The 27,500-nt window shown below is 39.9% G+C and overlaps 2 protein-coding genes and 1 pseudogene across 2 annotated transcripts; all 3 read left to right on the forward strand.

Annotated features, from left to right (window-relative positions):
* The first annotated feature begins 2,634 nt into the window (after positions 1-2,634).
* LOC138056180 (zinc finger protein 862-like) lies at positions 2,635-6,066 on the forward strand. The gene is made up of 2 exons (XM_068902005.1): positions 2,635-2,749; positions 3,467-6,066. The coding sequence occupies exons 1-2, from the start codon at positions 2,635-2,637 to the stop codon at positions 6,064-6,066; spliced, it is 2,715 nt and encodes a 904-aa protein (XP_068758106.1).
* Positions 6,067-9,650: 3,584 nt separating this feature from the next.
* Positions 9,651-10,832, forward strand: LOC138056181 (uncharacterized). The gene has a single exon (XM_068902006.1). The coding sequence runs from the start codon at positions 9,651-9,653 to the stop codon at positions 10,830-10,832; it is 1,182 nt and encodes a 393-aa protein (XP_068758107.1).
* Positions 10,833-23,383: 12,551 nt separating this feature from the next.
* Positions 23,384-27,500, forward strand: part of LOC138058087 (uncharacterized) — a 4,230-nt pseudogene continuing 113 nt past the window's right edge.

The following is a 27,500-nucleotide window of genomic DNA, read 5'->3' on the forward strand; positions in this document are numbered from 1 at the left end:
CCGTGTACGCTTTGTTCCTGTCCATGATGTTTGCCGGAATCTAAGTAACAGAGTTCTGAAGGCGTTACCAGCCTTTCACGTTCTCACTGGCTGTAACACCACCAGCGCCCTTTCCGGAATCTGCAAGAAAAAGCCATGGAATGTGTTTATCCGAAGCGCAGTTCACCAGGAAAGCCTTACTATCCTAGGACAATAGCCAGAGGTAGATGAAGAGACAGCGAAGACGTGTGAAGCATTTGTGACCCTCCACGCAAAAACACTTCTTATCGAACAACTACTTTCAGTGAAACCGGGTTTCAAAAGGGTTTCAAACCCCATTAAGCCGGGTTTCAGAAGAGTTTCTAAAGGGTTTCATGTTTCTCAAAAAGGGTTTCCAAAGGGTTTCCAAAGGGTTTTCAAAGGGCTTGTAAAGGGTTTCAAAACGGTTTCTGAAGGGTTTCTAAAGAGTTTCAAAAGGGCTTCTAAAGGGCTTCAAAAGGGTTTTAAAAGTCGTAGAATGGTTTGGAAAGGGTTTCAAAATGGTTTGAAATGGTTTTTAACTATCTTCGGACGGGAAAAACTTTACAGAAAATATATGGTGTTCATATTTTTTTTCTTCGCTCGAACAACTATTAATTACAGTTACAGCGTATGCAGTCAATTATACCCGCGGACTTGGTCGCTCCAAGGCCATGATATTTATCTGCGTTGGAAATAACTTAAACTTAAGTCTGGTTTCCATATACTTGAAGCGATCGGAAGAACACCCTGATCACAACGATCGCTGCGATCATGTTTAGTTTATATTTCCGAAACAAACATTCGCTCTGAAACGTAAACAAAAGCTCATGCAAATTAAACATTTTGGACGGCAGAGTAATAATTTCTTTAAACTGGAAAAGAGGACATTCATAAACAAAATATCATGAATATTAAAGATACTAAACACTCATTAAAAATCACACGTGAGATTATCGAGTGACTGCACAAAATCTTTAGGCCGGTTTACACGGTACGATTTCTCGGCCCGATTTATCGGCCGACAGCATCGGAGCACAAATCCTGCGTGTGTTTTGGACAGCTGATGAACGACCGATTCATAGAAATGAAAATTGGTTGGTCCAATTCTGAGAATCTTTTGCAGTGCACATTTTTTGAAGTCGGGCCGACACTCATTGAGAAACCGCCACGACAATCAAAAGGGTAGGCAATGTGCATAATTAAATACTCAAAAAACTAAAGTGTTCAAAAATGAGCACACTAAAGGTCAACGGAAAGATCTTTTGAGGAAAAATTCCACGTTTTGCACAATTTACACGGTTCGATTTATCTGCAAGACCTTTAGAAACTGGCCGACAAATCGTACCGTGTAAACTGGCCTTTACTCTGCCGCTTTGCGATGCGTAAACGACAAATTGGGCTCATACTAAAAATCACACCATGCAAACTCAGAGTGACAGGGATTTCATTTCAATTCACGCAAGCATTCGTTTCATGTTTCATAAAAAACGTTCTGCATTGGGTTGAATAAACACTTTAACTGAATTGCTGCTGTTCTCGAAATTTTGTTGAGTAATTTTATGCATCGACAAAGCAACCAGAGTAGAACTTTACTCCACCGGTGAATGATTCCCTTGTGTGAGTTTTAATTCATTCTTTGTGTTTTGGTTTGCATGATACTATGTTGCAGTTTTAAGATATGAGCCTATAGTTGTGGTACAGAGCGATGCTTTGTTTGCAGGTTTCAATAAAACATTAATCACACAAAGAGGTGAAACATTCGCTCAGTAGCATAAACAAACGTCAAGTGAATTAATCACGCAACAAACTTTAAGTAATCATCGATACTAGTAGCGGTTCAGAAAAAAGGGTCACAAAAAAGTTTGGAAAGGGTTTCGAAGGGGTTTCAAAATGGTTTCTGAAGGCTTGCAAAGGGTTTCTCAAGGGTTTCAAACCCCCGAAGCCGGGTTTCAAAAGGGTTTCAAAGTGACTTGAAACCCCCCAAAAAACGTTTTTTTCGATAAGGCGTGTTTTTTTTTGTTTCAATTCTCGACGTACGAACGCATTTCAAACCTACTGAAACTTTCCAATATACACATTTCACGTCTTTCCACCCTTTAGGGGTCAAGAAGGGCTTTATAAAAGGCGAAGCCCTCCACTTACTCAGAACAAATTCCTCAAAAGAAAACTTTCAAAACCGACTAGAAGAACTCAAAAACCATCTTTGAGAGAGAGGATATCCACGAAACTTAATAACTCAAACTCTCTCTGAAATACACTTTGAAAACAGGAAAGAAGCACTCCGACAAAAACCATCAAGAGAAAAAACCATTTTGCCCTTTGTCACACAGTATCAACAGGGTTGTCAAAATAAGCCGGCAACCGGCTCATTTCACCGGCTATTCCGAATACTGCGCCGGCTACTCCGAATTGCGGAAATAAAATTGTTCAGTTAACAATTCCTTGGAAGCCAAATCGGATCACAGGGAGTAAAAAAAAAAATTATTTTGCTTAAAAAGGTACAATAAAATGTGTGCGTGACACGATTCGGAACTGATTTAATTGATTGTGAAAGCTGAGAATGTCGCGTCGATGTGCGTGCTTGCGAAATGCGAGAAGAGATTGCGTTAGAGCGCACGAGGTAGAAAAAAAATCATGGCGACCGGAGGCGGCGGAGCGAAACGAAATAGGACTTTGCTTGATTTCAATTTTATTAAAAAGAAGAAGATCAGCGAAGATCAAGAGGAGAATGAGCAAGACGACGAGCAAGGTAAGTGTTGATAAAAACTCGTCCTTTACACGTTTTGTATTGTTTACGAAAACAATATCAGTGGAAAGACCTCACACAATGCATTCAATACCCGGACACGACAAAAGTCGTTCTGGTTCACTGGTTATCTTGTGAGTACTAACATTTTCATGTAATTGAGCGTTATACTTTTTTCTATCATTCGAATTATCCATTCTTTTGTCTCGCTTTAGAAACACTTTTGTTTCTTACGCTACTGTAAAAGTTTTGAACCGCCTTATTAAATTACTATTATTTACATTTTGCGTTTTGGCTGGCGCGTGTCTGCTGACATATTTAAGTAATCAAAAAGAAATACTAAGGCTAATACTACTACTGAAACGAAGAAGGATAATTTTAAAACAAGTTAAGCTTTATTTGCAAGACGAAACACTCAAGCAGCCAAATGCGTGTTTATACAAACAAGAAAGTCGTCAAATTTATCCGCTAGACGTGACGGCGCCTCTGTTAATTAGTAAAATGTTCATTTCATTTTTGTGGGCTCTTGAGGAATTTTTTTTTTTACCGGGTTTTTACATTTTTAAAAGGACATTTTGATAATTGTAAATTTTGTGAAAGAAGTAAAATTTTGTGAAAAGTTCTTTTATTATTGCATCCCTAACTTTTTTGGCATGCATTTCAGAGGGGCAAAATGGGAAAAGGGTTTTTAAGCAAGTCTAATTAATTTTGGTTTTTTAGAGATGGAAGTTGTAAGCACCGATGTAACCACACAGAGCAGTACCCAGATAAATAGCAGCTCAAATCAAACAACTGCATCTACTAGTCAGGAATTGGAATGCAGCTCTATTCATCAATTAAGCGGTTCAGCTTCAAGTGGCCCAGCTCTTCTCAGTGAGGATAGCACAGCATTGCAATCTAGCGCTCCACAACTACCAGAAGATGAGACAAACAGAATCATTGAAAATTTGTTTTCATCAGCACAAATTGATAAAATGCATCACTTCCATAAATGTCGAAACACCGGCTGCAATGGTATTTCAAAAGAAGAGATGGATCGAGTCAAGATGACCAAAAAGAAAGATCGTTTTCAGCACGAGTGGTTGTTCAAGAGGGAGACATGCTTTTGTCCCCAAACTGGTATCTGGTGGCTCGTTTATGTGGAGAACGAGGGAATGTACTGCCTACTCTGCCGTAAACATAAAAGCAAGTCTGCCCAGAACAGAAGTGAAACATTTTCAAGTGATCCATCCACAAGATTTAAGTGGAGTACAGTCAAGGAACATATGACCTCTGCAAAACATCAGACAACAGTGAAGAATGAGCTGTTAAATCGAGTGTCTCACTTCCAAAAGCAAGTGGATGAAAAGGAGAGTTCTAAGGTTGTAGTGCTACAGGAAGCTTTCCATGCAGTGTACTGGCTGGCGAAGGAGTCCATTGCCAACAGGAAGATCACGTCCCTCCTTGAGCTGATGGAGCTCTTGGGTCTTGAAGAGCTGAAGTATTTCGCACATCGATCTCGTGGATCACTCAGGGAGATATTTCTTACGATTGGAAATACAGTGCGTGATCATATCTGTGGTAAGCTTCAAGAGCAGTCCTTTTATGGCCTGTTGGTGGATGACATGGCAGATGTCAGCAATGAAGAGCAGATGCTGGCTTTTGTTCAGTACTTTGATGTGGACCTAGCCAGACTAGAGTGCAAGTTCTTATTTACAGCCAATGTTCTGGAAGAATCTGCAAGTGCTGATGCAACAACATTACATGGTGTTATCACTGAACAGCTTCAAGCTTTGAAGATTCCCTTAAAGAACCTAAGGGGCCTTGCAACTGATGGGGCAAGTGTAATGACTGGTAAAACCAGAGGCCTAGCAGCATTACTGAAGAAGGATGTCATCAGCTTGGTGGCAGTTCATAGTGTATGCCACAGGTTAGCTCTGGCCTGCACCCACACCAACGAGGAACTAGCAATGATAAAGGCGGTGGAGACAGAGGTCACACAGCTGTGGAAAATCTTCGACAACTCTCCAAAGAAGCTTGCAGCATACCTAAAGGTACAAGAAGAGATGAAACAACTTACTCTTGGGGCCAAGGCAAACAAGAGAATTGGCAAGCGGTTAAAGAAGGCCTGCAAAACACGGTGGCTATCTTTTGACAATGCCATAGCAGCAGTATGTTCAGACCTTCCTTCCATCCTCCAAACTCTCCGCCAGTTGAAGGCAGACCCGTCTTGCTATGGTCTACTGAAGAAGCTCATGAAAGTAAAGAAAATAGGCACCATTTACATTCTTCGTGAAGTTCTTCCAGTACTAAGTGACCTTAGTAGAGTGTTCCAGCAGGGTACGATCAACTTTGCCCACATCAAACCATCAATCACCGTTTGCAAGGAGAAACTTGTCGCACTTGTTGACAGTAAATCTCCAATAAAGAAGCTGCAAGATGATTTAGCTGAAGGAGGAACCTTGGCTGTTACTGAAATCAAGTTCTCAAGCAAAGACATCGAGTATCTGGAGAATCTCTTAAAGAACTATGTCAATGGGCTGGTCAAGAATATCACCAAAAGATTCAAAGATGCGACTCCAGTTCTCACAGCAATGCAAGTGTTTGATAAAACAGCCATACCACCTAAAGAGAGTGATGATTTCATGGAGTATGGCCAAGAGCACATCGATGTTCTGGCTTCTCACTACTTCCCAGGTGATGAAGTTAGTCAAACACAGCTTCAAGCTGAGTGGAAACTCATCAAGTACGACCTCCTCACATGGAAGCTGCCTCAAACTGTCAAAGATGGTAAACTTTCTTGCGCAGAATGGGTCATGCAGCAGCTGGTTAAGCAGAAGTTTTCTTACCGAGGACATTTCCCTCTGATGATCTCTGTTGTAGAAGCCCTTCTTGTCATTCCAGTATCAAATGCCTGGCCCGAAAGGGGGGCATCGAAAGTGAAGTTAATCAAGAATCGCCTGCGAAGTCTTCTGAAGGGGGACATGCTAAATTCCCTGATGCATATCAGCTTAAATGGCCCACCCGTTACCTCAGAAGAAGGCCGGCAAGTAATCAAAGATAGTGTGGTTTCCTGGTTGGCTGCTAAAAACCGCAAGAAACTTCCATCTGTTCATCCATCTGTTCCCACTGCCGCTGGTCCTTCCACACAACCAAAACCAGCAGAACACAGTACCCACACACAGGCTACTCAAACAGTGGTTGAAGAGATCGCAGAACAAGTGCAAGTGGATGATGAGGTTACTCTTGCAGCTGAAAAGCTTGGGCTTCCTTTAGATGATAAAGTGGATGATCATGAATCAGATGAATCTGATTATTACAGTGATTTTGAAGACGATTAGAACAATCCAATCTGTAATGAGATTAGACTAATCTGAAGCATCATAGTCTCTTCAATATTTTGTATTTGATAGTGAATATAATTTTATTTCAATCAATGTTACAGTTATTTACGTTTCAAATAGTGGATTGAAGGACTACACAGTAACTGTATACCATAATACTGTGAAAAAGAAAAGTTGTTTTGAAGACAAAATACAGTGTCAGAGAATAGTAGTTTCCTTCATGTTCAGTACAGTTTCTCAGGATTTTTAATTACATGGCATGTAAAGAAAATAAAGGTAATGGCAGGCATGGTGACTGTAAGCTGTCCAATACCATGCCGGTTATACATGACTTCAAGTATTTCATAAAGGTGGATTCCAGAGCTATAAGACCAAATTAAGAGTGGGCAAACCATCTACAAATTTACAAAATGTTTGCTGAAAATAGTCCCAGATTGCATCTCAGAGTATCATTTTTTCATTTTTTTTTCTGGGGGAGGCCCCCCAGACCCCCCCTATGGGAGGGGGGCCACCCCCCTCCCATACCCTCCCCGAACGATGCGCTTTGCGCATCGTCCCTTGCCGCTTCGCGGCAAGGTTTTCACGGCAGCCGCCTACTTTTGGTACAGAACCTGCTACTCTGAAACCTTGTGACAACCCTGTATCAACCATCAGTTCCCAGCCTCAAAAACATTCTCATGAAACACTGGCAACTGATAGAGAAACAGCCTTTACTCAGACAGATCTACGAAGAACCTCCAATTATATCATACAAACGAGGAAGGTCTCTGAAAGATATACTAGTAAAAGCTACAGTACTGTGCAAAAGTAATGAGAGCAACTTTCGACGAATTTTCGAAAGCGCTATTGTCTTGACACTTTCGAAATTTCGAAATTGTAAGCGAATGTTCCAGCGAAAATTCGAACGACAATTCGAACGACAATTCGAGAAGTTCGCGAAATTTCGAAGGAAATGTTTCGAAATTTCAAAGAATGCTCGAAGCGTCTTTCGAAGTTTTGAAGAGTGCAGCGAAATTTCGAGGCTGAGGTAAGTACATTGTAACAGCAGAGGCGGCACGCGCACGCAACTAACAGAGACTCGAACGCTCAAGATTCCTCTGACTAACACTAGTTCAACAGTTAATAATTAGTACAAACAAATTTATTCAAACAGACTACACAAACGCTGTTAAAACTTCAGAAAAAGTAGCGACAAACAAACTAGGCAAGATTAATTTGTTATCAACTGTGTGTGTATTTTTGCATGTAATCTAGGTAGATTTCAGATTCGTATTCTTTGTTTTTGGAATGCAATGTAAACCTTAAATAAACCAGATGATGAATCAAGATTTGTTTGTTACATTTACTTAGTTTTACAGTAGTCTCCTATGCAGCCGTTCTTAATATAGTGTCGTCACGCGTTGTGTGACGACACCACTTTTACAGCCCGCGGCAAATAATAGACATTTGTCATAATTTTTTGACGTTGGTGAATTGTTGAACCGATTCTATGTTTCTCTGAAATCATTCACATTTTCGAACTACTGGTATGCAAGTGAAAGCGCTTTTTGTCTATGAAGAGGATCAAAACATTGCAAGCTTGACCTTCAATCGGAGTTAAATTTCAACCAGAAATATGCATGCGTAATCCAGATCGTGGAGTTTTACAATCCCGCTTGTCATTATGATTCAGTCCTTGAAGGTTTGTCTTGTCTAAAAACAAACGGGCAGTTACTCTACTGAAGCAGAGTGCGGGATAAATCTCTCTAGCTCATTTTTGAAACTCTCTTCAGTCGTGGTGTAAATAAATCAACAAAGCGCGTTTGGTTCCAAGTTATGTATGTTACTGCAATTTTTAATGTACAGTGTATTTTTAACGACAGTTCACTGCTTCGAAAATTCGAAGAAACGAAAGTTCATTTCTTCGAAATTTCGAAAGAGTTCGCAGGAAGGAAAGTTCGTTACTTCGAAATTTCGAAAGAACTCGCATCATTTCACCGCATTTTCTTCGAAATATCGCATTGAGCGACCCGAAATACCTCGCGAAATTTCGCCGACATATCGTCGAAAATTTGTGAGAACAATAGACGCAATTTGTCAAAATTCGCTCTCATTACTTTTGCACAGTACTGTAAACTCTGAGATTTAACGGCTAAAACACGTGGGTGGAAAGCGTGAGTCAGGCTTGTCAACCCCTATGATATTTCAATGTGATTTTTATCTGACAGGCCCCGATCCACAATGTGCGAGTACAACCTATGGATGTCATGTTCATGGGCACATTTACAAGGCACTAAATGAAAAACAAACGTTCAAAAGTATAAAGAAAGAACAACAAGAAGAAGACCAATAATGATAAAGGTGTCGTAAACAATGCTTTAGAGCCACATAAAAAAGAACAGATACCACCGAACAAAGGGGTTCACAAAAATACACCTTTATACAGCCAATAAGAACAAACTATAAATCAGCCAATCAAGTCACACTACTGAAGAATACAAACGAGTATAAAAGAGGCTAAGAAACTCCTCTAGCTAAACAAACAGAGAGACTTCTCTATCGTTCCCCGGAATCGGCAACTGAAGAGATCCATAAGATAGGATCGAAACCGCGGTCTTGCCTGACCATCCTGATAGAACGCTGAACGAAAATGTCAGAAAAAATGCTAACAGAAGAAGGCCTCCTTGCCGTACCAACGACCTCCAATGATGACCTTCTAGACATTGGCGAAATAGATGTCAATGTTGTCGACGAAACAAACGACGAAGAAGAAAGCAACCTTTCTGAACCTGACCCCGAACCGAGCCAAAGATCTCCAAAAGACGCTAAAAAGAAAAAAGACAAGAAGGAGAACAGACGCGGAACCACCTCTGACAAAAAATATCAACCACAGGACCAGAAAAGAAATCAGAACCGAAACGCCGCTACAGTGAAACACAATCAGAGGAGGCTTTAAAAGCCCTGAATAGGCATTCCCAAAGAGGAACATGCCCAAAGACATTACAATACAAAGCACGAGCACGCATAAGGGCAGATGAAGCCTTTAAAACAGACATTAAAAGGATAAGAAAAACAACAGAACAAGAGGTGGTGAACGCCCTAATCAGGTACCATGAAAGGAGAATAGATGAAAGCAAAAAATCACTCAAGCGGCAAAAGAGACCGAAAGAAACTGTAAACAAGAAATCAAAGGACAATAAGAACACTCATGAGCAAAATGTAAAAGAGATAGCTGAAAACTTCTTTAAAAAGTTCAACGAGTTTAAAACCTTCATGAGCACAATGCAAATAAAAGTGGTGAAAAGTATGCCTGTCTACTTACTGAGTCCAACCTACATAACAAGGGTGCACAGGAAAACAACAAACTGTCGAAATCGGGCAGCAAAAAGCATAAAGAACGCAAAACCTCAAAAGCACAAGCTTATAAAAGAACACAGCTAGAAAGAAACAGCGGGTATATAAAGAACTTATCCAGACAAAACACCACAGATCATGAAATAAATTTACTCTCTAAAGGGTTAAAATTTATACCCACACCATTAACAAAAGAACAACATATCAGGCGTCAACTTCTTCAGGATTTTGAGCAATTTGCGAGAAGAATGCGCCTGAAATATATCTTTCATGGGCAAAATAGCAAACCACATCCTTATCATGTAAAATCAAACTGGATACCACAAGTTCAACCCTCAGTTGCACTCGAAAGTTATCTTGAAGAGGTTAAATTACAACTGGCAGAAATTAAACTGTCACAGCCAAAAAACAATCTGTCATCAAAAGAACGAGAAGCACTACAATCTTTAAAAACCAACAAAGATCTCAATGTGAAAAAAGCAGACAAAGGTTCCTGTGTCGTTATTATGGACACAGAAAACAAAATAAACGAAGGTCAAACGCTACTTGACAACTCGAAACACTATAGACCTTTAGATGAACCGATGGTTAAGGAAACTCAATATAAGGTGAAAGAACTAATACAAGAACTACATGCAAACAAAAACATTGATGACATGACAAAAAAATGGCTGTCACAAACACCAAGCCCGCCTAGAATTCCCATATTCTACACCCTAACTAAAATTCACAAGCCTACACCAGTAGGTAGGCCAATAATATCAGGTTGTGACGGACCAACAGAAAGAATCTCAGCATTTCTTGATAGGCTGTTGCAACCGATAGCACAAAAACAGGCTTCTTATCTTAAAGACTCTACAGACTTCATTAATTTCATAGAAAGCACAGAAGTCCCAAGGCACGGGATCATTGTTTCAATGGACGTGACAAGTCTATATACCAACATTCCACAGGAAGAGGGGATCAAAACTATATGCAAAGCATATGTTACTCACTACAAAGATAAACCCCCGATTCCAACACAGTCACTTGAACGAGCGCTCAGACTCATTTTAAAAGAAAACTCATTTCATTTTAATGGAAAAAATTACCTCCAAACACACGGGACAGCGATGGGAACAAAGGTCGCTGTTGCTTTCGCAAATATCTTCATGGCGAAAGTAGAAACAGAGTTATTAAAAAAGAGCGCAATAAAGCTTATCTGTTGGAAAAGATATATAGACGACATCTTCTCTCTCTGGGGTACCGGAAGAGAACAAATAACACACTTCATTGAACAAGCAAATAATCACCACGCCACTATTAAATTCACAGCAGAAATCTCTGAGGAAAAAGTCACATTTCTGGATACAATTGTGTACAAAGGCAAACGGTTTAACAGCTCGTCAATTCTCGACGTACGAACGCATTTCAAACCTCAAACCTACTGAAACTTTCCAATATACACATTTCACGTCTTTCCACCCTTTAGGGGTCAAGAAGGGCTTTATAAAAGGCGAAGCCCTCCGGTTACTCAGAACAAATTCCTCAAAAGAAAACTTTCAAAACCGACTAGAAGAACTCAAAAAGCATCTTTGAGAGAGAGGATATCCACGAAACTTAATAACTCAAACTCTCTCTGAAATACACTTTGAAAACAGGAAAGAAGCACTCCGACAAAAACCATAAAGAGAAAAAACCATTTTGCCCTGTCACACAGTATCAACCATCAGTTCCCAGCCTTAAAAACATTCTCATGAAACACTGGCAACTGATAGAGAAACAGCCTTTACTCAGACAGATCTACAAAGAACCTCCAATTATATCATACAAACGAGGAAGGTCTCTGAAAGATATACTCGTAAAAGCTAAACTCTGAGGTTTAACGGCTAAAACACGTGGGTGGAAAGCGTGAGTCAGGCTTGTCAACCCCTATGATATTTCTTTAGCCATATAATTCTTTATCAAATTTTTATGGCGCGCTGCTAACGTTTAGTTATTTTTTACTTCAAGAAAAAACTCTTTGTTTCGAACGCGTTGGCAAGTCACTTGCGAGATGTGTATTTCCAAAGCGTTCCGAAGACCTTGTGGAAAAAATAATATCTCCAGAGTGCCGCGAAATTTCGCTCGAACTTACGCAGATTGCAGCAAAATATCGTTCTCGCTCAAACAATAGGACTCGAGAAATATCGTTGAAAAAAAAAACTGCAAACTTTTGTGTTCAGACAGTATTACCGAAATAAACTGTTCACTGTAGTTACAACCCCCTCAAAAAATTAAACAACCACCTCGACAACATTATTATTTTACCTCGACGTTTCTCGTGGTTGATTGTGGTTGACAATGAGATTCTAGGGGGAGCTGGAGGTTTTATTCAGGTCACGTATTTCATATGCATGACGTATTGTCATCTCGCTTGTTTAAAGAGGCATTCCATTGTTTGTGAGTGGTTGTTGAATCTTTTGAGGTGGTTGTAGGTCGTTCCAAGTTCTCATAACTACGAACTATTCGCAGTTAACAACAATTCGAAAATTGCGAAATATGATATGATACATGCGTATTTATGTTCAAGACCTACATCTGTAGGCCAAGATCAGGGCAGCCATTACACTACCAACGTCGAAACTTACTGTAGCTGACTCTCTGGCAAAACGAAATTTCGCACGCATTTTGAAAGGAGATTCGTCTCACCTTTCGAAATTTCGTACGCATTTTGAACGAAATTCTCGTCTCTCCTTTGGAAATTTCGCACACCTCCAGAGCGAAGATTCGGCGAAATTTCGTTACATTTCCCGAAATTTCGCCAAAGCAAAACGAAATTTCGCACTTCTCCTGAGCGAAAATTCGGTGAAATTTCGTTAGACCTTTCGAAATTTCGCTCAACCTACAGGACATTTCGCATGTCTCCAAAGCGAAGTTCGACGAAATTTCGCCGAAATTTCGTTAAGAACAAAGCACGAAATTCGACGAAATTCGCTATCATTACTTTTGCACAGTACTTTATCAACTCTTGATGAAAGGAAGTTTTTAGTTCAACGTCACCTTGTTTCAATTGTACAAGCAGCGGCCATCAGGCCTCCAAATGCGGGAACAAATACTCGTACCATAACTGTGGTCGTCGCCATCACACTTCTATCTGCGATCAAAGGGAACCACCGCAAGAAGTCGCATTAACAGCCGCAACAAGGGGAGATGGCATTTTTCCGGTTGTGAATGTGAAAGTTAATTGGAATCGAGTGCCTTTTGCGTCTCTGCAAAATTGATCGATCTTCTGAAGATAAAACCAATTGATGTTAAAGTTAAGCACGTTGACATGCTGCTGGGAACATCAGTTAGTCGCCTTGAAACGTACAAATATCCACATTTAAAGGGAGTGAAATTGCATGACGGTGACACCAAACCTTGAATTCCGGTGCACATAATTCTCGGAGCCGAAGAATATGCAAGAGTTGGGACAGAAACCCCACCACATATTGGAGAGGACGGCAAGCCTGTTGCAGAGCTGACTAAGCTGGATTGGTGCGTGGTGTCTGCTGGACAGGAGTTTGACCAGAATGCAATGATGCTTACACAAACTAGTCAATTGGAGTATGAAGAACTTTGCAGGCTTAACGTGTTAGGACTAGCAGACAGTCCTCCCTACGACCAACAAGCAGTGTACAGTGAATTTAAGGAGCAAGTAGTGAGGAGCGAGCAAGGTTGGTATGAGACTGGATTACCGTGGAAGGGAGATCAATTGGCTCTGCCGAACAATGAGAACGGGCGGAGCAAACAGCGGAATATGATAGCATCATCAGAGAACAAAGGGAGCAGGGGATAATCGAGAGTGCTGATCAACCTGTCCAGGGAGTTGAATTTTATATTCTTCACAAACCGGTGGTACGGAAAAACACACCTAAAGCTTGATAAACAGTTCTCTTAAGAACTCTACCATGTCAGAGTCAATTTCCGATGCGGAGATGGCAGCCATTTTAACAGACATAGAGGACAGCCAAGTGCCCGCACTATCACCGATCAAGTAACCAAAAAGACTGCGTGACTGCGACAGTCCAGTGAATGAGATTCCAGATGCAGAACCAGCTCTCAAAAAGCGCAAAGCAGATGAGGGCAGCAAATCCATCCGGAATCGCCTCACTACACTGGAGACCAGGCCAGCCAAATGTAAACGGTCGCTCCAAGTTCTGAGAGAACACGCAAAGAACTCTATGTGTCCCTACGGCTTGCAGTATAGACCAAAACCACACATCAGGTTCCACCGTGAATTCCAGACCGCCCTGGACCAGATCAGTCACCAAGCCCATACAGAAATGCTTGCCCTTATGATGAAAGCCCAGCAGCAGCAGCAGAAATAGCATTGCCTTTTATTAAGTCAGGATTGATTGGCAAGTCCGTCCTAGAATTACAGGATATCGTTTCGCTATTGTAACCGTAGATATGAAGTTTAGTTTTTTTTTATCTCTATTTATATGGGACTCAACTCTGTACTGCGAACTGTGACATCAGATTTTCTCCATGATTAAAAGTGATTCAAATATACGGTGAGATTTGTTGTGGATTACTATCATTACAAACGGGGGCATTCGCGACAATGTGACACTCCAGTGGGAAAATTGACTGTAGAACAACAAGAAACGGTATTTAACTTCTCGAACTGACTCTGGAGAAAAACGATCCTTTGAATATTGTGAATGGAACATTATGAACTTAAGTAGACCACTGAAAATCATTGGCATCTACCGACCACCTTACTCTGAGGCACACCCAGTGTCTGCTAATGTCTTCTTTGAGGAATTTTCTGTCTATCTGGAAAATATTGTTATGTGTTCTGAAGTTTTGCTTATCTCTGGTGATTTCAATTTTCATCTCGACAGCCATACTGACTCTGACGCTGATAAATTCTCGGATTTACTGGAAACTTTTGGTCTCATACAACATGTTACTACACCTACGCATTCATCTGGTCATATCTTAGACCTTGTTGTGACTCGATCATGTTATGATTTGCTCCTACAAACTCCACGTACAACGTTCTTCATCTCTGATCATTGCTTTATTGAAACTGCTATGGCTTTTCCTCGCCCTGAACTTTCTATAAAAGAAATCTGTTTTCGTCAATACAAGAAGATCGATATTGAGACTTTCAAGAACAACATCCTTGACTCTAAGTTACACCACAATCCTCCAACTGACCTGTTAAATCTGGCCAAGACCTACGACAAGGTACTTACTGATATTCTAGACAGAAATGCTCCTCTATTGCATAAAACGGTAACTGTAAGGCCTATGGTCCCGTGGTTTAACCCTGAGCTTAAAGCCTTGAAAGCAAAGCGAAGAAAGTTAGAGAAGAAAATGTTGCGAAGCCAACGGAAATCTGACAAAGATGCCTATCGTGAAATATGCAACAAGTACACAAAGCTACTGCACGACTGTAAACATCTTTACTACACTGAACAAATCAATCAATGTGCTGGGGATTCCCGTAAACTGTTTCAGGTTGTCACCTCGTTGTGCAATAAGAAGCAAGAATGTCCACTGCCACCTCATAATGACAGTGAAACTCTCGCTAATGATTTTGGTGATTTTTTTTGCCGCAAAATTGATCTGCTAAGAGAGGAAATTGACAGCATTCATGTGGTTCCACCACAAATTAATTGTTATCCACCAGAAATTCAACTTCACTCATTTTCTACCGTTACAGAATCGGATGTTCGTGCTGTCATCATGAGCTCCTCTAGTGCATTTTGTAAACAGGATCCAATTCCCACATGGCTACTGAAGTTATGCATTGATGAACTTCTCCCAGTAATAACCGAAATGGTAAATCTCTCCATCCGTGGTGGACTTGTTCCTGCTGATTGGAAGTGTGCTCTTGTGAAACCACTTTTGAAAAAACTGGACCTTGAACCTGTACTCAACAACTTCCGACCTGTCAGTAATCTGTCCTTTATTTCAAAGTGTGCTGAGAAACTGGTACTTCAACAATTATTGTCGCACTGCTCTGAGAATGCACCGCTTCCTAGCAACCAATCTGCTTATCGGAAATACCATTCTACCGAAACTTGCCTACTTAAGGTGCAGAATGACATTTTGCTAAGCATGGATCGACAAGAGGTTACACTTCTCGTATTACTTGACTTAAGTGCTGCATTTGACACTATTGATCATAATTTACTACTTAACTTACTTCAATCTGATTTCGGTGTTATTGGTAGTGCACTTCAGTGGGTCCGTTCTTTTCTGTCTGAAAGACAACAGCGAGTAGTTGTTGGTCAATCTTGTTCTAAAGACTATCAAATGAAATATGGAGTCCCGCAAGGAAGTTGTATCGGTCCAATCTTGTTCCTGCTGTATACTTCTCGACTCTTTAAACTTATGGAAAAACATTTACCCGATATGCAAGGCTACGCGGATGATACGCAGCTATATCTATCTTTTCGGCCGTCATCCTCTGAAGAGATGGATTGTGCACCATCTGCGTTATGTGCTGCCATTGCTGAAGTTCGTGCGTGGCTTATCTCTCACAAACTAAAATTCAATGACACCAAAACTGAGTTTACCATTATTGGTGCTCGCCAACAGCTAGCTAAAGTGGAGATACCTTCTGTGAAAGTGGGGACAGCTGACATAGCACCCTTGACCAGCATCAGGAATCTTGGTGCCTGGTTTGATGATAAAATGTCTATGAATGATCACATCAACAAGACCTGTAGTAAAGCCTTCAGAGGACTTTACAACATCAGACAAATCAGAAAATTTCTTTCAACAGACACTACTAAAATACTAGTCCACGCCTTTGTAACATCGCACCTGGACTATTGTAACTCGCTACTGTTTGGCCTACCTGCATATCAACAAGAACGTCTTCAGAAGGTGCTTAATGCAGCTGCACGAGTCATATGCTTTATTCCCAAGTACGACCACATTACACCATCGCTTATAAAACTACACTGGCTTCCAGTGAAGCAGAGAATTGAGTTCAAAATTGCTCTATTAGTGTTTAAAGCAGTAAATGGCTTGTCTCCTGTGTACCTAACTAATTTACTTCAGATTCAGCAAACACGGAGATATAAACTTAGATCTGATGATAAAGAACTACTGTTCATACCAAGATCTAAATCAAAATCAGGAGACCGTGCTTTTGCTATAGCCGGACCAAGAATATGGAACGATTTACCACTTGACATTAGACTATCGGCAAATTTGGAGACTTTTAAAAAAAATCTTAAGACTTATCTTTTTAAAAAGGCTTACTATTGACTCCTAATTGCATAATTGTCATGAACTTTTTTGATCAGTTTACATATATATTTTTTCTTTTCTTTTATGCATTTAGATTTATTTTATATATTTATAATTTTGTATCTATATGTACATATTTTTTGATGTTTTTATATCCACATCTTATGAATCAGTTTACTTTAGTTCGTAAGCATTACGTTTATATATTTTGTAAATAGTATTTATTATTTATTTGTCCTTTTTCATTGTAAAGCGCTTTAGAATATTTTATAGTTTAAGCGCTATATAAATTTATATATATTATATATTATTATTATTAACTGGTGCAAGGATTACGATGGTGCTCTACCAACTTGTCAAACACTAGTGCGAATTCCCTGCAAGATAAAATTCGCTCAGTAGCATTGTTTGGTCAATGTTATTTACCTATTGGCCACTCAAATGTGTGCGGGCTACTAAAACACCTCTCTGAACTGACAATCCTTATTCACCAAACTAACCTGGATATTCTTACTAATTCGGAAACACATGTAACTGAAACTGTATTGGACAATGAGGTTCACATTAACGTCCAGCTGCTAATGATCAACTCACAGAATGATGATGATCACGCTTCATTAATGAGCAATGCGCACATCATTGAAAGCACTAGTGACATTAGCCTCCATGGAGTTAACATCAACAAACATGTTGTATTTAGTAAACACATTAGTAAACCAGGGCTTAAAAAAAACCCTGTCCGGTCATCCGGGAAGAGTAGATTTTCCCCTCGGGAAAGTAACTTTCTCTCCTCACTTGCACCATGGGCAAAAGCCCAGGCAAGTCGTTTGCCAACTAAATTTTGATAATAATTTTGAGCAGAAAGGGTAAATTTTAGGCTCAAGGGCAATCAAGTGTCTACATGAAGCTTAACGAAAATTACAATTTATAGCGTTGTTTTGCCTTTTGCATGACGCTTGCTCACGCCCCAGAAGTGGTTGCCTATCATTTGATCAAAATCTCGCCTGATCAAATTTCTTTCCAGGATTAAAAATAGCTGCATTGGGCACGAAAACGCTGTGTTTATTTCGCAATTTTTTTCCAGTTTCTCTGTACAAAACTTATGTCAACAACAATATATCAAAGCTGTAGAAATTGTATGCGAAAAAGCTGCATATTCCAACCGCGAAAACAAAGCCAGCATTTTTTAAGCTAAAATCCAGCTAACATACAAGTTTGCTGGTAATCACATACTTGGGCGCTGGTGCACAAAATGAAAGTATTATGTCATCTAAAAGAAATGGTAAGTGAGTAGTCAAAATACTTTCAGAGTTTCTGGAAGATGATCTTAAAATAGTTTTTCTTTCAAACGAAGACGTTTTTTCATTCACCCAAATGAAAAAATATCCTCTTGACTGCTCTTTAAATTTGACACTGTGCTTGTGCCAAAACTGAAGGGGGTAAGGAACTTGTTAATTCTGCATGCTATAAATTTCTTGCGCTTCTCTTCACAATGATTTCGGGGAGCTAGACAAGATGCAGGTGAACATTGAAGGAGTCGAACACCATCTTCGACGAATTGAAAAAAATGATTCAAGGATGTATAATAACGAAGATACCCAGTGTGTACTAAGGGAACTAAGGCAGTAAGTACACGAACGAACAACAAATACTTCAGAAACTTTGTTTCTTCAGCTGGGAGACACTGGCAAAAGATTCTGTACCACGTTTAAAATTACTGGGAAAGTCGAATTCCACGCTCTCCTTCCCTCATACTTGTTGGGAACAAAGATCTCCATTTGTTGTTGAGGCTGTTCACTGCAATCGAGCTGTTTTTACATGCATCTTACATCAAATTTTTTCAGCATTTCTCAAAAACATGCCCATTTTAATGTTCTTTCCATGCCAATCCAGCAGTTATACTTTGGTCAAGAGATGGGAGCCTTAACACTGACCCAGCTGGTTGGTATCAGCCTAATCACTTTATCCCCCTTGTCAAAAGCCGGTAAAGCTTAACCGATTTAGAAATTTGGTTTTATCAATGTAAATTGGCCGCCGCACAGAGATTCGTAAGCTTTTAGAATCCCTGTATGGTGGTCAACTTACATTATCAACTCCATTGATAAAACCAAATTTTTGTATACTACCCCACCAACGCAGCACCACAGTTTCTTTAGAAACTACCCCCTTCAACCAATTCAGAAACGACTACATCATTATCATCCTTGTCACATAACCAGAAAATTCACAAAGATGAAGCCAAGAAAAAGCCTAAAGGGAACACTAGTATTTTTTTTTTGCAGCTCAGTGCCCAAAAGCCTTGCCAAGAACCACAGGGAAGAAGTTCAACAAAACCCAAGTTTGAAAATTGTGACGAACAGTCCTTGGTAAATAGCAAACCTTCAAGAGCCACGCCCAAAAGCCAACCTGAAACAAATCTTCCCAAAAAGAAAATACAGAAAGAACCACAGCAAAGAATTCCGAAAAAAAGAAAAAGAAAGTTCAAAGGGGACTGTAAAGAAATGTATCCCTGGCTTGAACATGATGCTTCTAATGATGTAATGTATTAATCTCGTACCCAGATCTCCTACGATCATATGAATGGGAGATCTGGTCAAGTTCAATTTTGCGCATGCTCAGTGGCAGTAACGCCCAAAATAAGGGACCTTTCTATCATTGCGCATGTTCTTACTCTCTACTGTGATTTTGCAGAACAATACATGGTTTTCGAGAGTATTCTTGAAGAGATTCTTTAGGGCAGACAACAAGGAAACCTTAAGCTTAACCTGAAACAGGAAGAAGCGCTACAGTCAATCCTTTTAAACATTCAAGGTTATTGAATTGTCCTTCCAACTGGTTACAGGAAATCATTGATTTACCAAATGCTTCCATCACTTTAGGACTTTAAGATGTCACAACAAAAGGCAAGTCAATTGTTATTGCTGTTTCTTATTTTAGTGCCTTAACTGATGACCAAATTTTTGCAATTGACGACCTTAAGACTGGAAAGTTTTATTTACCGGTAATCTTCACCCACTGCAAGGTAGCAGTAAGGAACAGGGAGTGTAGAGACCTTTTTTTGTCCAGCTACTATCAGACAAATGTAGATGTACGGGCAGAGTCATGTAGCACCTCTTGTTACATATAGCGTGAAGACTCGTGTATAAGCCGCACCCCCAACTTTCAAGGATGATTTTGGAAAAAATAAGAACTCCAAAAAAGCACTCTTGTAAAAAAAGTTGGTTGTATGTTCGCACGAAATCTAATGTTATGTATTTGAAGGACATTAATAAGTTAATCAACTCTGAAAATACCTTATACAATCTTCCTTTTTAATCAATTTCCCTACTCCTAGTCGCTTCATGCCATGGAAATCAGCCCGGGCAAACTCCGGGCTGATGGGCCACTTGACTTGTATACCATTCAGGAGAACCCGTCTCATTGCGTTTTTCTCTGATCAATGCCTTCCATATGTCTTGATAAACATGATATCCACACACAGCTGATGCAAAAGAGAACATTTCCATGTCCAGACTTCCCTTGTTAAATGACTGCGTGGTTACCAAGCAAACGTTTTACATCGTTCTCCTGCGCTTTTCTCTGCAAATTCTATCGTTTTCATTTCAACTGTGGGTTTTACTAGCCCCTTCAGACACCTTATGCAAGCACACCTAAAATACTTTCGTAATTACAACATAACACACAATAAACTGATGGAGCATTACAAAATATATTTGGTGTTCACCAGGATTTCTCCCATGGTCTTCTCCATGACTTTCTCAGCCGATGCATGGATAACTTTTAAAGCCACTTTGGCGAGTTTCTGAGGCCATTTTATCGCTGCTACAGTACTGTCCAAAAGTAATGAGAGTGAATAACCCACTTTCGATATATTAAAATTCAGTCCTAAACAAAAGACATCATCTCGAGGCTCTGGGGAATAAACTCATACAAATCCTTATATTTATTCCCTAGAGCCTCGAGATGATGCCTTTTGTTTAGGACTGAATTTTAATATATCGAAAGTGGTCTATTTCAATGAAATTCACGCTTTGTTCTGATCGAAAATTCGTCGAAGATTCGCTGGAAATTTCGCACATTGGACATGCGAAATTTCATGGAAGTCGCTGAAATTTCGTAAGATAGAACGAAATTTCGCTCAGGGCTTCGAAAAATCGGAGAAGCTATATTTCCAAGAAGCGAAATATCAACGAAAATTTGGGCTAAAGGGAACGAAATATCAGCTAAATTTCGCAAAAACTGAGGAGGCGAATTTTCGAACAAGCAAAATATAAGGGAAAATTCGTGCTCACTGGAACAAAACAGTGGTGAATTTCTGCAAAACCGCTACAGTTGGAGTGATTTTTGGACAAAGCGTTCCCATACAAGAGAAAATATACTGAAGAACTCAGTCCTACAGTGAGTTAATTGCTAGATCTTTGTTACTTTGTCAATTAATTTTCATTGCCCGTGAAAACATAAACATTACATGCAATAAAAATAACATACCGTATCCAATCAGCCAGATCCTGGTAACCCAAATGCCCACGTGTATGTTCATGACAACCTTAATTAATGCCCTGGCCTGGGCAAAGGAACCTTTGTCCATCTGTAAAAAACCATGCATCAACCCAGACACTCTGCTCTCAGATGAAAAGAATCTGTGACTCGATAAAGGCCTTTGTTGCTTCATTCAACTTCCCTCGCCGTCCTGATCTCGCAAGATTCTCTGTAGATCCAGTAAGCATCATCTTTCCAACAATTCTAGAGACACTTGGATAACTTACTGATAAGCTTTCAGTCTTCAATTCCTTGAATATCGCTACAGGATGAAGACCTTGTCCAAGAAGATATTGAATTCGCTTTTGAGTATAAGTCATCACTTTTGGCATGATTGCTCATGAAAGAATAATAATCTCACATGAAAGTGATTTTTGTGTGCAACAATAAGTACCGGTTCCAATTGTTATTATAATTAGAAAAACATACGCTAATTTGAAATAAAATCTTAAGCCAATTGGTACATGTCTTATTGCAAGATCATAATGCGCAAGTCGAGCATCCTTGACATCAGCTTCAATTAAGCGAGCAATCAAAGAGGCCTTAGCAACTCTAACCAACGAAAAACCTTGCTTTTGTGCTAAGTGCAGAATTATAAGCAAGTCGAAATATCACCCCTTCAAAGGCAAAGTGGTAAGTTTGTTCTCTGTTCTATCGGTTTTCTCATTTTAATAAATTGATCAAGGCTATATGCAGTAGAAAAAAAATTGTGTAACGTAGAACTAAAACGGTCTTCAGTCTTTGTAGTCCTTACTCTTTAGTTGCTGACAGCCGGAAATAAGTTTGCATTGGCTACCTGAAGTTGTGTGGTTTTGTTGTTATCACTGGCATTCATGTGAAGGAAACTTGTGATTCGACATTACTGATGCTCGACTACACTGCATAAAAACGCTTTGGTGGGAATTATGTACATGTTTTTTTTTTGGCATATGGATTGTTTGGTTATGCACATTGTGGGTTAGGCCATCCTCTCAAGATCAAGGTTTCCGAAATACAAATGCGAAGCTGGTGAGTTTAATTTATTTAAAAGATCCACTTAAATAGAACAACAGTCGGAAATACTTTGTAATAAACATGCAGAATCGTCTAAATTTTAAATTTAAACCAAACAGCAATTTAGAACACTTTCCTGTGACCATGTCTCGGAATGAATTTATGATTTGCTTTTAAAGATAATGTTTTGCTCGCTTGTAAAAAAATTACTGGTAACAGCAAAGTGCATACAGTTTGCCAAATGCCGATAGAAATATCATGTCATGAAACTGTAAAGTCCAAAACCTTAGCGACAAATTTCGGCCTGCCCAGTGACATGTTGCATGAAAATTCGCTCCACCAAACGAAACATCACACAAAATTTCGCTCTGCCAAACTAAATGTCACATGAAATTTCGCCCCCCATCACGAAATTTTGCCCGAAATTTAGCTTCCCTGGACAAAATTTCGAATGAAATGCCATGCGAAATTTTCACGCATCTGCACAAAATTGCGATAATAACGGAACAATAGTTGCGTTGACTTTTCATCGAAATTTTGCCGAAATTCACTCTCGTTACTTTTGCACAGTACTGTAGTTTTTTTGTCTGACTAACCAATTAGGAATTTGCGGCCGTCACCAGCCGAAGAAATGAACAAATCGGAGTCTTAAGAGCAGGGGCTCCGTTTCCCTCTCTCCCCAGTCTTCCCTGTCGTTTTCTTCCCGAATTCTCTTCCTGCACCCTCCCGTTAAATGGGAGGGTGCAGGCTATTGTTAACTTTTCCCTTTAGTTCTTTTCCTTTTCCTTTCTTGTGGTGGTTAAATAAAAATAGTTTACAACTAAAGCTACTCCTTTGTTTTATGTCGTCAGGTGGAAACGAAATGTTAGAAAAGGGGTTGCTGTACTTGGTCTGCAGCGAAGGGACTATAAAGAAAACATAGTTCCTGCTAGGTTGACGGGTCCTATGTGCAACTGCAGAAATGAATGTTTCGAAAAGGGCACTGAGCTGCAGTTCCACATACTTACAACATTCAACAACCTTGGCTCAAAAGAAAGGCAGGATCAATACCTGAACAGCCTTATCATAGCCAGTGAGTGACCAGTGGCAACAGCAACAGGGGGCACAAGGACGAGGGGGAAGATTTCAGAAACAAAATCTAGAATAAAGGCAGACGACATAAACATATCATGTACCCACAGGTAATGCTATGTTCTCCCATCATGACATCAAATTAATCGAACAGGTTTTTATTCCTTAAACTCCTCCTTAAGTGTCGCTCTTCATAACCAAGTATCGGACCATCAGATAAAGGTATTACAAAACTAAAGTTAAACTCTTTAACTGCGGTTGTCGAGTATACTGGACACGAGAAACTGTCCCAAACTGCTGTTCGAAATTTCTTCCTATAAGGGCATCTAGGCAATGGAATTGTTTTGTTTACCCTACAGGAGAACTAGCGTTACTATTTATGCAATTTTTGGATGACAGAGAGGTTCTTTGATGAGTGTAAAATAAGACTCAAATCTCTTTCGAAAGGGATAGTAAAACATGAGCCAACACCATGTGTGCTTCACTTCAGACTAGCACAATTCAGTGTTCTGCTAAAGAATGTATCTATGGGCAATTCCACCATTACGGACGTTACATTCAGAGTCATTTTTGAAACTTTAATTTAGCACAGGCAAAGGATAGGAAGGGATTGTCTAATTTTACATTGATGATCATGTTTGTGCCTACTGACGCATTAATTGAATTATAAAAGTTTTTCACTTGACTGGCCTATATTTTAAAATAGGGCAAAAAACACACCGTTACGGACGTTACATAAAAAACAACCACATGAGCCAGAGCACTGGTGTTAATGAAAAATTCCTGTGAAGTATTGGGGCTTATTGCATGAACTGCTCCAAATATTTGAAGTATAGTAGTTGTGTGAACCAAAAAGCTTCATTTCATTTAAACCGGCTTTCGTAATTATATAATGCTATGTGAACTTTAACGTTACGGACGTTACAGCCAATGTTACGGACGTTACACTGTGTGAATTATAATAAAATGCACACGATAAATGAGCTTTTTTGTATTGTTGGCCACATTTTTTTTGGACATATAAGTTTAAAAAGGCTTGTATTTAACATTTTATAAATCAAACTGGTTGGTACTTTATGTTAAAGCCATGAAATGTCCCAACACAGTATGAAGGACACTACATGCATTTTACATAAGGTACTCAGCTTTGAGCAAGCTCTTTGCAAACTATCTGAGCCCACAGACATATAGTGAGTGAGTATAATTCATTCCTTCTCTAAAGCACTGCTTAATTTGAGAATTCACATGTATATGCAAAAATGCCTTTAACTGTGGCAGAAAGAGTTCGAAATCACAGACAAAAAGTCAAAGAAAATGCAGAAAAGCATGAAGCACATAAAGAAAAAGACAAACTTAGGAAAAGGGAAAGTAGGAAGAAATCTGTTGATCCAGGAAAAGCCGAACTTGAAAGAAAGAAGTGCAGGGAAAGAGTGCGATTGCACAGGCTTAAGAAAAAGTTGTCTGCCTCACATGTGCAAGATCCTGGTGACACTCATGTAAGATATGCTTACAAAACTCCACAAGCACTGGGTAAAGCAGTACACAAAGTTTCACCATTACTTCCAAATAGCCCAAGGAAGCGAAAAGCTGTAATAGAAAAGATTGCAAAGTCACATGGACTTTCACTTTCAAGTAAACACCAGAAGTCCACTGGCAACAAGTGCATTGCCAAGTCCACCGTAGACTGTGTTCAAGAATTTTACTACCGAGATTCCATTCTTGACAAGCACCAGGGCGTAAAGACTATGTTATCATTAAAGAGAATGGGAAGAAGTTGAAACTACAAAAGAGGCACTTGATGTGGTCACTGAAAGAGACTTTTGGACTGTTTCAGAAGGAGAACCCTCAGGTAAAGATTTGCTTCACCAAATTCTGCTCTCTTAGACCAAAGAATGTTTTGCTCCAAGCATTCATGCCACAGCAGGTTTGTCTCTGCCAGTATCATGACAACGTGAAGTTGCTTTGTGAATGTCTCACAAAAGAAATCCAAAGTTTCCCTTCCTACTCTGCAGCATTTGTTGATAACCTTGTCTGTGATAGCAATAAAGAAGAATGCATGATGGGCAAATGTGGTTCATGTCCAGCCTGGCTTGATGCAGTCAAGGAAGATGCTGCTCTGGATGAAATTGTTCAGTGGCAACAATGGGAGAGAGTGTCTCATCAAGTTCAGTCTAAACAAGGCAAACCCAAACTGGTAAAGAAGATGGAGAAAGTCACCAAAGAGGGTACTGTTGAAGAAGCCTTGCATTCTCTTCAAAGTAAAATGCCTTCATTCTTGGAGCATGTTTTCATAAAGAGGAAACAAGCAGAATTTTTTGAAAAATGCACAGCTCAAATGCAACTAGATGAAGCTGTTGTCCAAGTTGACTTTGCTGAAAATTATACCTGTCAGCATCAAGATGAAATTCAAGCAGCTCATTGGAGTCAACCACAGGTTACACTCTTTACTGTTGCAATTTGGACTAAAGATTCGGATGACAACACAAAGTGCAGTTCACATGTTATAGTGAGTGATGACCTCGACCATGACAAGAAATCAGTTACTGTTTTATGGATATTGTGGTAAACAATTTTGTCAAGAAAAAGTTTCCACAGGTTAAAGTTGTCAACATCTTTTCTGATGGGCCCACCTCCCAATTTAAAAACAAGTACATGGCTGGCTTCTACCACACTCTTCAGAGAAAGGGACTAAAAATAAAGTGGCACTTTTTTGCCACTTCCCATGGCAAAGGAGTGGTTGATGGCTTGGGAGGAACAGTAAAAAGGATGGTGTGGACTGCAGTGTCCACGAGGAAAGTGGCAAGTGTGCAGGACGCAAAATCCTTTGCAACGGTTGCAGCACAATTCTGCAAATCAATCAACATTCAACTATGTCTGAAGAAGGACATTGATGAATTCGGCAGTGGTCTGGAACTGGACAAATGCTTTCAAAAAGCTACAGCTATCCCAGGAATTAGCAAGGTCCACTGCATAGTATCAGCAGAGAATGGTCAAGTACATTGTCTCCTTTATTCAAGTCAGTTATCTGTTCTTCATGAGATTGAACAATCAAATGATGCTGAAGAAACCTGTGGTGACTCAGTCACTGAAATAACCACATCTGAAGTCAGTGACGGTTCCTGGAACAACAGTGGGGGCAGTGAGGATGAAGAGAGTGGTGGTGATGGTGGTAGTGATGGTGATGTTGCTGATGATGAAGATGACATGCCATTGTGCACATATGCTACAGTACCAGCTGACACACCTATGACTGATGAAGAGGAAATTATTATTCAGATACAGCAAGGCTTGCCTGACCACATCAGGGCAATTCTTAATGACCAGTGCACTGAATTCCAAATTCCTCCATTCAGCAGTCTAATGGCAGAGCTAATTATCAGTAAAGCCATTGACTTTAAGGGTGATCCCTTAATTGACATAAGGGACTTAAAAGATCTCGAAGGAAAAGCTGCAGAAGATGAATCAAAGTGGATTACAAATTTTATTGTTGATGCATCCCTACAGCTAGTCAAGTCTGAAAGTGCTCAGAACGGTGTTAAAGTGGAAATTTTTTGATGGGAAGAATTTGAAAACCTGGTGCAAAGGCAGACCCTGAAAGATCCTCTTACAGACAAAGATGACCTTTTCAAACAAGATGCAGTTTTCTTTCCCTGCAATGATACTGAGGGTGAACATTGGTTCCTTGGAGTGATGTTTCCTCAGGAAATGAGTATCATAGTGCTCGACAGCTTGCCGGGTCAGTTTGTTAAGCCGACTGTCTTAAAGCGAGTGGAAGTGATGGTGTCACTTCTTTTGAAAGCTGACCGGTCGACTGATGTCAGCCAGTGGTCTTTCTATTCAAACAGGCCTGGTGAGATTCCAGAACAGAATAATACCTATGACTGTGGAATTTTCAGTTGCCTATATGCAAGGTGTGTGGCCACTAGATCTGTGATGATTCCTAAAACTGAGGTTCTGGCATACAGGCAACTGATGATCCAAGAGTTACACCAGAAAAGCCTTTGCCCAATTCCACCGCCAACTATTCAACCAGGGGAATACTATGCAGTTGATTATGTCAAAACCTATTATTTTGGGAGAGTAATGAAGAAAAGTGGCAGTTTTGTAGAATTCAAGTTCCTGCACAGAAAGAGTGCCAGTACTTTCCATTGGCCTAGACGAGATGACGTGGACAGAGTCCACTTTTCAAACATTTTCTCTGATCCAGTAACTGTTCCCCAATTTATCAGTGGGCCTTTTGAAATTCCAGAGCTTCCTGCCGTGGAAAAACTTTTCAA

This window comes from Montipora capricornis, chromosome 7, assembly GCF_036669925.1.
Source record: "Montipora capricornis isolate CH-2021 chromosome 7, ASM3666992v2, whole genome shotgun sequence".
Classification (NCBI taxonomy): Eukaryota; Metazoa; Cnidaria; class Anthozoa; order Scleractinia; family Acroporidae; genus Montipora; species Montipora capricornis.

Coding starts and splice junctions, on each gene's coding strand:
- LOC138056181 (XM_068902006.1), top strand. CDS start 9,651: ATGCGCCTGAAATATATCTTTCATGGGCAAAATAGCAAACCACATCCT.
- LOC138056180 (XM_068902005.1), top strand. CDS start 2,635: ATGGCGACCGGAGGCGGCGGAGCGAAACGAAATAGGACTTTGCTTGAT. Junction 2,750..3,466: donor TGAGCAAGACGACGAGCAAG/GTAAGTGTTGAT, acceptor TTGGTTTTTTAG/AGATGGAAGTTGTAAGCACC.